The 12,397-nt window shown below is 36.9% G+C and overlaps 1 protein-coding gene across 1 annotated transcript in view; it reads right to left on the reverse strand.

The window, feature by feature from the left end:
• Nucleotides 1–12,397, reverse strand: part of Caprin1 (cell cycle associated protein 1) — a 33,081-nt gene that overhangs the window by 11,923 nt on the left and 8,761 nt on the right. The window contains exons 3-9 of the mRNA XM_031373242.1: nucleotides 7,236–7,298; nucleotides 7,055–7,141; nucleotides 3,911–4,149; nucleotides 3,741–3,823; nucleotides 2,567–2,704; nucleotides 151–203; nucleotides 3–66 (exon numbers count right to left, since the gene is read on the reverse strand). Of these exons, the coding sequence (XP_031229102.1) occupies nucleotides 3–66; nucleotides 151–203; nucleotides 2,567–2,704; nucleotides 3,741–3,823; nucleotides 3,911–4,149; nucleotides 7,055–7,141; nucleotides 7,236–7,298 (727 nt within the window). The remainder of the gene's footprint in view (nucleotides 1–2; nucleotides 67–150; nucleotides 204–2,566; nucleotides 2,705–3,740; nucleotides 3,824–3,910; nucleotides 4,150–7,054; nucleotides 7,142–7,235; nucleotides 7,299–12,397) is intronic.

The raw sequence follows: 12,397 nt of genomic DNA on the forward strand, positions 1-12,397 counted from the left end.
CTCATCCACTTGTTCCTTCTCACCACTGCTGAACTGTGTTTCTGCCATGAACTGCCTATTGACATACTAAAAAGAAAAGTCACTGTTTGAGATGTCTGTTGGAAAGGTAGAAAGGGAATGGTAGTACTAAACTTGTTTAAGAAATCATACCTCTGTTGATTCAACCTCACTTTGCTCTGTGTATTCTTCCGTTGGCTCAGGTTCTAAAGTTAAGAAGGAAATATAGAAGAAAAGATTTCTTTAGGTCAGGGAAATCATAACAGTAGAAAATCTACAGAATGCACAAGGAGCCAAAGGGGACACGGACATGTAAACAAGACACACGCGCACGCGCACACACGCACACAGAGGTGAAAATATATTAGGCTTGTCAACTGTAACAAATGTACCTCTAACAGGAATGCTGCAGTAAGGAAGTTATGCAATTGAAAAGGAAAGACAGGTAGCAATTAAAAACTTTGTCATATAAGTAGATGTTATGCATATATGTATATCTGTGTACCAGGCACATGTAGTGTGTCCACAGAGGACAGAAGAGGGTGACAAATGCCCTTACAGACAGTTGTAAGCCATTCTGTGGATTGCTTAGAATCAACCCCTGGTCCTCTGCAGGAGTAACCAGTGTTCTTAACCCTTCTCATGTTCACTGAACTATAAACCTAAAACTGCTTTTAGGACAAAACCCTGTAGCCAATCCAATGGTGGCATAAGCCTTTAATCATAGCACTCTGAAGGCAGAAGCAGGAATTATCTCTGTAAGTTGGAGGCTAGGCTGGTCTTCAAAGTGAGTTCCAGAACAGCCAAGGCTATTACACAGAGAAACCCTGTCTTGAAAGCAAACAAAAACAAAAGAAAAGAGAAAAGAAAATTCAGCTTGTAAATGCCCCTCCCAAAAGTGAATGTTTTAATGGCATCAATTCTATTTAAACTCTAAAGTAACATTATCATTACATAATCACAAAATCAGAATATATTACTGATCAATTCTGAACCTTTTCCCAATTTTATACTTAGTAACTACTTTTTTTTTTTTTTCCCTGAGACAGGGTTTCTCTGTGTAGCCCTGGCTGTCCTGGAACTCACTCTGTAGACCAGGCTGGCCTCGAACTCAGAAATCCACCTGCCTCTGCCTCCCAAGTGCTGGGATTAAAGGCGTGTGCCACCACCGCCTGGCTAGTAACTACATTTTTATAATTAGTTCTAAGTTTGAATTAGTTCTAAGAATGAATGAGTCAATTTAGCATTAACAGTAGTTTCTATAGTAGGCATGATGAAAATAAAAACCTAGATTGGAGTAACTCACTGTAGACCACACAGGCCACACACTCAGGAGCTCTACCTAACTCTGCCTCTGGTGTAGTGGAACTGTAAAGGCATGTGCCACCATGCCCAACTTGGTAGGCAGAAGCAGGCAGAACTTGGTAGGCAGAAGCAGGCAGATCTCTAGGAATTCCAAGCCAGAGGGAGCTAAATGCTAAGACTGTCTAAAGGAAGGAAAAAACAATAAATCTCTCCATCTATTATTAAAAATGGAAAAAGTAAAACCACAAAAAGTATCTTACCTATATTCTACCAATAAGCAATTTCCCCTTCTGGCTTCAGCATAGTAGCACTTGGAGGATAGTGTGTACCATGTGCCTTACTGAATATACCCCTCACACACTAAATGGAAACTGGGGGTATAAAAGTTTGCAGTAATTACCCCAAGTTAGATCGCTCGTGTTGTGTGTTTTTTACCTTAAGCAATCCAGTTCTGAACTAATACTTTATGAACTATCATAAAATTGTTGTAATATCCAACTGTATTCAATCTTATTCATCAATTTAACAATTATCATGAAAGTACTCAGGCTGTCTAGTCAAACTTGTATTTCATTAAGATGCTAAACATGAATTGCAAAAACTCCCTAGCCAATAAGGATTTTTTTTTTTTTTTTTTTTTTTTTGAGACAGGGTTTCTCTGTGTAGCCCTGGCTGTCCTGGAACTCACTCTGTAGACCAGGCTGGCCTCAAACTCAGAAATCCGCCTGCCTCTGCCTCCCAAGTGCTGGGATTAAAGGCGTGTACCACCACTGCCAGGTCAGTAAGGATTTTACAGTTGAAGCCATACAATTCTATACACACAGTCTTAAAAAGGAAATGATAACTAACACTCACTAGGCAGAGGCAGGCAGATCTCTAGGAGTTCCATATATATCGTTCCAATATAGTTATCATACTGTATGTTGGTATGGTGAGAAGTAAAACAAGTCAGATAAAAATCCTTAGAACTGCCCCTAGCCCATACTCCCTATCCAACAATACTAAGTAGGCAAGAGACTAACAAATTTACCTGTGATCAGGCCTATGAGATACGTGATGGCTTCTGAATACTTCAGATTGCTGAATGCACTTTGCCACGTTCAAAGGGTATTTGAGTATACTGATTTTACATACATATATGTATGTATATATATATGTATACACATACACACACACACACACACATATATATATATAAAATGAATGAATGAAAGGAAATTAAGGCCCGAACCAAACGAACGCTCCTACCCACCCAAACACTCACCAGCTTCAGCAACCTGGTCTTCCACTGTAGGTGCTGAAGCTGCCTCTTCCTCCTCACACAACCCATTTTGATGATTGTGAGTGCTGTCAAAGTAGTTTGACTGAAAAACACGCTCAACAATTTCCTTTAGAGCTTTATCTAAAAAATAGAGATTACAATGTTACACTGACAATTTGATTTGAAAAAAGTTTTGAATAAAAATTTGAAAAGAATTAATATTCTATAAAAGTAGTAAGAAAAAGTAATCATATTAGTAAAACAGCCACACACACAAATACATAAAACAAATTACAACATGATAGGAATGAAAAAGGAACCTACCTACACTGCTATACTAAGCAAATAAGGAGGGAATAAAAGCTAAGATATAAACTTCTGTTGAACATACTATGTGTTAGGCACTGGAGAAGTGGCTCAGAGATTAAGAGTACTTGCTGCTCTTACAGAAGACCAAAAGTTCAACATAGGTTGGCTCCCAAACATGTAAATGCCAGATCCAAGGGATCTGATGCTCTTATGGTCTTCTCAAGGTACCTGACTCACGTGTGTATTTATATAGATACACACGTACACGCACACAAATAATTAGAAATAAATCTCTCTCTCTGATTTTTAGGACAATGTTTTTCTATGTGGTCCTGGCTTTACTCCAACTCTGTAGACCGGGCTAGCCTCAAACAGAGATCCTCCAGCCTTTGCCTCCCTGCCTCCCAAGAGCCTGGATTAAAAGCTCGTACCACCACACCCAGTTTAGAAATAATCTTAAAAAAAGAAAATCAATTAAAACAATATAAAAAGGCAATAGATCCTCACTAATTTTAGTCTACCAAAGGGATATCAAGATAAAAAATTGACAAAATTACACAATAAAACATAACAACTGGACCTAGTCAGGCTGAGACCTTCAAAACTTCCCTGGTATAATTGCTGTACAAGGTGACAGGAGGAAGATAAGCAAGAAGTATTTTATGGCAAAAGAAAAGCTATCTACAAATCTTGCCAAGGAGATATCAAATGTAAAAAGAAACAAAAATGTCACTGAGGCATGCCAAAAAAAAAAAAACTGCATAAAAATAAATGCAAACTGTTAATTATATATTTGCAAAATGCCTTAAACAGAAAATGTATCTTAAAGATTCCTAGCTATAAAATCAGAATTATCTGTGATACTCACAGGTTGTTCCACATACAGGCTTTTCTTTCCCTTCCAGCAAATCCCACAAGTGAATGGAGGCATGTTCATACTGCTCATTTAACCTTTTAATAACAAAGAAAACGTTAACTATCTTCAACTGCCAATGAAAGCGATATCTATTAAGATTCTGTTACCAGATACCATCATACCTTAAACTCATGTCGCGCTCAGGGTCTACTAGCTTGTAGAATTCATCCAACAAGGACAACTCCTCTTCAGACAATATTGGCACTCCACTCAAACCTTGTTTCAGATCCGTTCTCACATCATCATCTCCCAGCTTATCCAATACATACTGTAACTCAAGCACAGTTTTTAAGCGCTTCTGTTCTGCTTCTTCCCTCATAAGCTGTTCCCGACGTGCTGTCTTCTTTATTGTTTTCTGAATCTGTCAAAGAACATAAACAAGACAGAGTCCAACTTAAGTACATTCTATGCAAGAACAAGCCAAAAACCCACCACTTCCTCCTTGCTGCAAACAATCACTGATGATACCAAAAAGGAGTTCAATACTTAAAAAACAATAAATAAAATTCTGTCTTCATGAATGAAAAATACTGACAGAGAAAAAGAGACCATATAAGTTAGATGAAGGATGTCTTTTTCCCCCCTCAGTTCCCCCATCTTTTCCCTTAAAAGGCTAAAAGGACAGCAAAGTCAAGGATTTCTCTCCTTCTCTTTCATGTTAGCATCAGCTTAGGGATAGAGAAGGGTAAAGTCTTCAAGAGTCAGGGTACTGTTTCCCTTCATCCTTTCCCACCATCTCAAGCTTAACCCTTAACTGACACAAAAAACAAAATGGAGAGAGAGAGAGAGAGAGAGAGATAGATAGATAGATAGATAGATAGATAGATAGATAGATAGATAGATAGATAGACAGACAGACAGACAGACAGACAGACAGACAGACAGACAGACATATAAAACCTATAGTTTGGGGATTGCAGAGTTGGCTCAGGGTTCAAAGAGCTCTGGCTGCTCTTCTAGAGGACCCAAGTTCAAGTTCCAGCATCCATAGTATGCTATGTATTCCCAACTCTACAATTAATTCCAGTTCCAGGGAATCTGAGCCTTCTTCTGGTCTCCAAAGATATGCACATATATGTGGTACACAGACACACGTGTAGGAAGAATATCCACAAAACAGAAATCTTTTTAAAAATTTTAAAACTTAGAGAGGATTGAAGAAATAATGAACATTGAAATAAGATAGTTTATTGGCAGCAGAGGAGGTAAATGGTATTACAGCAATAAAGGTATATAAACAGAGCTAAGGTCTAATTTAGGATGGGCAAGTAAGCTTACAAGGTGAAAATGTCGTCTACTGAAATGGATGAGCTTTTCAATGTTGGGAGAAGCAGTTTAAATGAGGAAGGTCTTTCATAGGTAGCTGGAGGCAGAAAACAGGAAGAGAAGTAGGAATGTGAAAAAAAAAAAACAAAAACAAAAACACCTACCCAAAAGAAATCCTGTACGCATTTCTGTGTGTGTACAACATGTACACACATAAATTTGGAGGCAGGAAGATCTCAGAATCCTTCCATAAACCTCAGCCACCTTTCTGAGACGGTCTCTCCCTTTCTTCATCTCCTTAGAGCTGAGATTATAACCAAGTGCCTCCACACCTGGCTTGGATATGGGTTCTTGGGATCTAATTCAGGTCCTCACTTTAACCAACTCAGCAAACTCCCTAGCCCAAAGGCTTCTTTTATAATAAGTTTGAGAGACATATCAGCTTAAGTAGAGAATGTATGAATACGGTAGATTAGAACTAGGCTAAAGCTACTATTCAAAATAAAAAACATTATCTACTTATTATGAAAAAGATATCAAAGGATCAGAGTAAATTAACTGCATAACATCTTTTAAAAAAAAATAAACTGTATTTATAAAGCAAAAGAAGTGTGATGGAGAAAAGAAGGGTTCATCAAGCTTAAAGTTCTGACCTAAACCAAATACTTCCACTTGGTTACTATGGTTTCTGTGTAACCCCCATACCCAGTATTCCTGTATTGGAAATTTAAAGACCTAAATTCAAGTGTTGACAAGAAAGTCTTTAGTCAATTCCTTGGGTCCAAAGAGCACCACCCCGATGAACTAGTAAGCATTGCTATGACAACAGTTTGTGAATCGCACAAGTAAGAAGGCATTCTTTGTTCTTCCCTCTTCTACCTTGTGAATGCACAGTTCTAGGACCCTCACCAAATGCAAATGCCTTGGTCCTGAACTTCCGATGTCTCAGAGAAATAAATTTTTTTCATTACAGATTGCCCAATCTTTGATATTCTATTACAGAGACATTGTGGCAGCCCCCATTGGTTTACATAATTGAATGCTTAGTTATCAAGGAATGGCACTATGTATGAAAGATAAGGGCGTATGACCTTACTGGAGTTAAATATAGCCTTTGAGGTTTCAAATGGCCAAGCCAGGCCGGATTCTCTCTCTGTCCCTGTGGGGCCAGATGTAGAACTTTTCCAGTACCATGCCTGCCTGTGTACCACCATGTTCTCAGCCATGATAATTGACTAAATCTCTAAAACTTTAAGCAATTTAAGCCTCAATTAAATGCTGACTTTGATGAGTTGCCTTGGTTATGGTGACTCATCACAACAGAACAGTGACTAAGGCATAAAACAAACTAAGGTACTGGTTAAAAATTCAGTTACCAAAATATACCTTCTATACTCAATGTGATAATAAAACAAAATGCTAGAAATATGTATCAAATACTCTTATAAGCATAACTTTGTAAAGAGAGAACATTACTATTTTGTAGATTAGAAAACTAAGGTGCTGTGATGGTCTTGTCTCTTTCTTCCCTGCTTTTACCCAATTATTTTTGTGTGAAAATTTAATACAGGAACAACAAACCTAGGTAACTTGACCAAGGTTACACAATTACTTAAGTAAGAGTAATAGTCAATCACTTCACCCAAGTGAACTGCATTACTCAATCAGTAATCAGAGCTCTTGGTCTCCTAATTCCTCTTGGTATTGTCTCATCACATAAAGAGGGTTTTTCACTGTACCAAATCAAAGCTAACTTGGTATTTCCCACATGTATTATTTTTTAATTAGCACACAAAATGACAGGTCTCCTTCTGGTATTTTACTTAACTCAGTCCTTTCCAAAATCAAAGTGTTTTCAGTTACACAGAATTGGCAAATTAATAAGAAATAATTCAATTTCTACACCTTGCAGAGAACTCATCAACAGTAATACAGAGACTAACCCCAAATAAAGTTTCCACTAACTTATTTTTATATTTTATACAGTATTTTTTACTTACATCTTGACTTAATGCCATGAAACTCCTCTGTAATTCCTTTGCAAACTCCAAATTATTTGTGACTTCCTGGTACTTAGATACGGCATCCTGAAATGACAAATCAGAGCAGTTTTATTAGAAACACAACCACAAAATGTTTTAAAATGAGTACTGAGCCTTTATTAAGATGTAACATCATTACCAGCTGATCTTGATTGAGTCTTTCCCCTTTATTCATTCGTTCCTGGTAATCATCAAGTTTACCCTACATAAAAGAAAAGAGAATAATTACATTTATCAATTTAACCAGGCCAAATGAGAAAACCTAAAAAATATTTAAAGTCTACTTCAAATTTTGCCTTAATTTTCAGATGTACTCTAGCTTATTTATCTAGCTCAAGTTTAAAAGTAAACTTGAAACACCAGCCATTGCTGAATCACAGACATCAAATACTAGTATGTAAGCCAACAAAAATATTATTTATTCTTTAGGATACAAAAAACCAGATGCCGGGGGCTGGCGAAATGGCTCAGCGGTTAAGAGCACTGACTGCTCTTCCGAAGGTCCTGAGTTCGGATCCCAGCAACCACATGGTGGCTCACAACCACCCGAGATGAGATCTGATGCCCTCTTCTGGTGTGTCTGAAGACAGCTACAGTGAATTAGGCTGGAGTGAGTGGGGCCAGGAGGTCCTGAGTTCAATTCCCAGCAGCCACAGCTACAGTGTACTCATACACATAAAATAAATAAATAAATCTAAAAAATTGCTTAAAAAAAAAAAAAAACAACCAGATGCCATCATATCAGCAAGACACAAGTGAGGGTCACGGTACGACTGATAGGCTTTTCTACCCAACCATACAGACTGGACATTTGAAAGCTAAATATATGTGCTTCTGTCTATCCTCCCATCTTTCAAAGAACTCATGTAAACGGACGGCATAAAAGCCTAATTTCCTAATAAACTGACTAGTTAAGTTTGTCCCATTTTACCTTAAACACCATGAAGCTACATGGTCACACTCCTCCACTGCTTCTATGCAATTGACCAGGGTTTCAACAACCTATCCTTTTTTCGTAAAGATGAAAACTTAAGTCAGGCATAGTGGCACATGCCTTTAATCCCAACACTTGGGAGGCAGGTGAGAGCAGCCTGGTGTATACTAAGTTCTAAAACAGCCAGAACTACATAAAGAGAGCCTGTCTGGAATAAAAAAACAAAGGACGCTGGCTCAAAAGGTTCCCAGGTTTTTACTATTAAAGATCACCCTCACAAAAGCTATTCAGACAATGAAACAGTATCCAGAACTCAGTCACTACTGTAAAGAACTAGAGGATAAAAAAATAAACAAAAATCCAACTTAAAGGAAAAATATTTCAAATAATTATAAATCACATACAGTTCCTCAACAATAAAGTTAAACCAAGTAAAAAGCAAAGCCCAGGTAAAGAGCAAAAAGAACATCAGAAACCAAGTGGGAATTCAGTAAGGTTCAAGTCAAATTTTCTTTACAAGAGATAAACTTGAGTTCATTCAACCCTTCTAACCACTTTAAAAGCCAATAATAATAATAATAATAATAATAATAATAATAATAATAATAATAATGGAGGTAGATAAATGAAGACAATCATTAGACTATAAAAGGCTAATAAAAATAACTTTTAGATAAACACAATGTAAGCCTTCACACTGGCTGGAAATCATTAATTTTATATTATCTGGCAAGCCTAGTACCAGGTGCAAAAGACATACCTAATTACTTGCCTTTGGTCCATCCATCCTTTTTAGTTTGGGGACTGGGGGCTTGACCCAGGGGCTTTTGCACATGGCAAATTCCACTCTAGCACTAAGTGATTTTAGCCTCAGCCCCAGTTCCTTCTCCTTTAAGTAAAAAACTAGGTTTGATTTGCTTTAATTATAACTCAAAGATATTCTTAACTGTTTAAAATATTTTCACCTCATTCTCTTAATTTAGAAATGTAGAAGATACTGAAATTTCAGGCCCAGTATATAATAAAATTTTCTGAACTGGGGACACTTGATTAGCTTATTTAGATCTGGTAATTTCTTCTTTTTCTGTTATACATAACAGAATTTTTCATTGTTACTTATATTTTGTGTATGAGTTTGTTGTATGTGTGCCTGTGCAGTGCCCACAGAGGCCAGTAGAGGGCATCAACCCCTGGGACTAGAGTTATAAAAGGATGTGTGCCTTTATGTGGGTACTTGGAATTGAACTATTGTTAACATGGATATAAATGCCCAAACCATATTAACTTGAGAAGCCAATATTTTTTAAAGTGAGAAGGATTGCTACAATAAGAAATGTATTCACTGTGAGGGAAGAGGTGCATGAGCTATATACAACAATCTAAAAGCAGACCAGTTCTTTGGTCACAAGTTCTTGAAAAAGGAGAAAGGGAGGGAGAGAACAAGGGAGAGACTAAGAATATAAAACAAATGAAGGCATTGTAATAGTTTTTTTGCTGCACTCTATTAACACTTTCTACATTGAGATATAGAACCACCCCCAGGCTCTAGTTGTTTTATCAGCATATACAATACAAGATCACTGTACTAAGACAAAACTATCACCAAGAAAAGATGAGCTAGGAAGAAACTGTTCACTAGTACATAAAATCAAATCTCTACAAAGCAAGGACTCAGCTATCTAAGTCAGTGACTCCTTAAGTATAGCCTTCAAACCAGCAACATCAGCTAGGGAAACTAAGAAATTATAAAAAAAAAAAAAACCAAAAAACAAAAAACAAAACAAAAAAAACCACACCATGGCACCATTGATTGCTGGGGTCTAGCAATCTGCGTTTTACCATGCTCTGTTGGTCTTTACACAGCTAAGCTTGAGGACCATGTAGGTCAAACACAGTTATTTCCTTGTAACAGTCCAGTAGAACCTGGAAATTTTAATTTATTCTGAATCAAATAAATATTTTCTGAAACTGAAACTCATCACAAGGCAATTTTAACTTAGAAACAAGTTGCTTAAAGGTTCACCTATAAACAATATAGAAAACGTGGTTTGCTTTCTAGACCAACTTATAATTTAACCCAGTAACTACTTCGTAAGGAAAAAAAAATCTATTCAAGAATACTTGTGATTTGCATCAACCTGAGGAAGTGGAACCTGTTGGGTCCCACATTCCTTCCTCTTCTCTTCTTCCCAACTATGCTAAGATAAGCAGCTGTTGTACACACACATGGTCACCACACTGCAGCCAAATGAACAAACACACTGAGCCAAAGGAAATCTTTCTTCCTTTAAGTTGACTTTTTTTAAAGTTTGTTTGCTCTTTTTTTTTTTTTACATAGCCATGGAAAGCTAACTCACATTAAATAATAATTACCACTTTTACTAAAAAGTAGTGCTTCTGTTAAACCTTGTAATAAAGTACCAGAAGTTAAAAGTGGTTTATGATTTAATTCAGTAATGAATGTCGAAAACTTGTACTAGACAAAAAAAAAACCTCAACAGTGTTTCCTGTTATTTTAGAAAATAAAAATAGCTTGCCATGCCAAGTAAAGTTGAATACTAAGTAGCCTTCAGTGGTAAGGGAAAAGATACAATTAATTCACCCAACACCACCAGTCACCTAATCTTTGAAACAGACTAGGAACAAATGATATTACCTTAATGCTTTTGCTCCCATTTTCGCTTCCAATTCAAAGTTCAACTAGAAATCTGATTCCCTCTTCTGGTATGCATGAAGAAAGAGCACTCATATACATTTGGGTTTAAATTTCACAGTATAAAGTAAGTTAATCAAATTAGGACTGGCTACACTAACAGGTCAAACAAAATAAAACAAAAAGGCAAAGATTAGAGAAATAAAAGGGCAGAAGGTAGAGTTCTTCTTCCCTGACGCCAGAACATAGTCATCTAAAATACTGATAAAAACACATAGTTTTTAAACACAAATGGGTAGTAAGCCTTTTCCCCCTATAAAATGGAGCTGTACTGGTAGCATAAAAAGATGAAGTCTACCACAATACTAATTAACACTAATCTGTCCTTGCTGCCTTGAAACACCAATTGTGGAAGTCAAATTAAGGTTTCTGTTTCAACTACTACATATCCTGAAATGTATTAAAGTTTTTCATTTATAGTACCATGAAGAAGATAAAATTCAAGCTTTTCCCAAAATTAACAAATCTATGAAGAGAAACCCTATAACAGAAGTACAACTATATTCAGAAGTCAAGCTTGTGTTACAAAGAAATAACTACAACAAGTGCTATTCTGTCCCATTCTAACCCGTTTCTGCTTTCAAGAGCCCTCAGAATGAAATTCAAATGAAACTATCACCTTATTATAAACTAAAGAGTAGCAATGAAATAACTTGCCATAATATATCCCAGAAAAATCATGTGTTATCTCAATACCCATCTTTTAGGTCACGGAATTCCAGCTGTTAACCAGATTAACTTCAGCCTCTGCCTAATACTGCTGCTTCCTTTTCTACCTGAGATGAGGAGGAAGAAGAGCAGCAGCAGCAGCAGTGTATCTTAAGCTTCCATCCTTCCCAAAGAGTTCTGTCATCACCTTCAAAGCCTCTTTACTGACATAGGTTTTTAAAAATCAATACAGCAAGATGGGTATTATCACAGATGTAACAGTAAAGTTCTTCCCAAGCTTTACTATTACAGCCAACAATCCCACTAAAGAATCATCTTTAATTTATCTACTTCTTCGTATGTGTATGAGTGGTTGCACGCATGTACATATTCACACCATATGCACATCCAGTGCCCAGTGAGCAGAAGAGGGGCTCAGATACCCTGAACAGGTAGAACAGGAGTTACAAACAGTAATAAGCCACCATTTGTGCACTGGAAATTGAACAACGTATTCCTCTGCAAGAGCAACACATGCTCTAAACTGCTGAACCCCCCCCAAAAAAAACATTTTCAATTATGCATTTTAAAGACTCCAAAAATGCTGGGTGGTGGTGGCGCACGCCTTTGATCCCAGCCCTTGGGAGTCAGAAGCAGGTAGGTTTCTGAGTTCAAGGCCAGCCTGCTCTGAGGAATGAGTAGGACAGCCAGGGTTACACAAAGAAACCCTGTCTCAAAAAAACCAAAAAAATAAAAGGACTCCAAAAATAAAATTATTCAATTGCAACTAGTCCCAAGAAAGACATCATCTGAAAAACTTTGCTACCCTGGGAAACCCAGTTAACATCTGTTCTTAAAATTAATGAGACTTAACCTGAGAGATTATAAAGTGGAGCCTAAAAAAAAAGCAGCTTTCTGTACTTTCTGTACCCAAGCTGAATAAATCCAGTAATACTTTAAAACCCATATATCCAGACACAGCAAGGTAAAGATTTTTTTTTTTTTT

This window comes from Mastomys coucha, unplaced genomic scaffold, assembly GCF_008632895.1.
Source record: "Mastomys coucha isolate ucsf_1 unplaced genomic scaffold, UCSF_Mcou_1 pScaffold15, whole genome shotgun sequence".
Taxonomy (NCBI): Eukaryota; Metazoa; Chordata; class Mammalia; order Rodentia; family Muridae; genus Mastomys; species Mastomys coucha.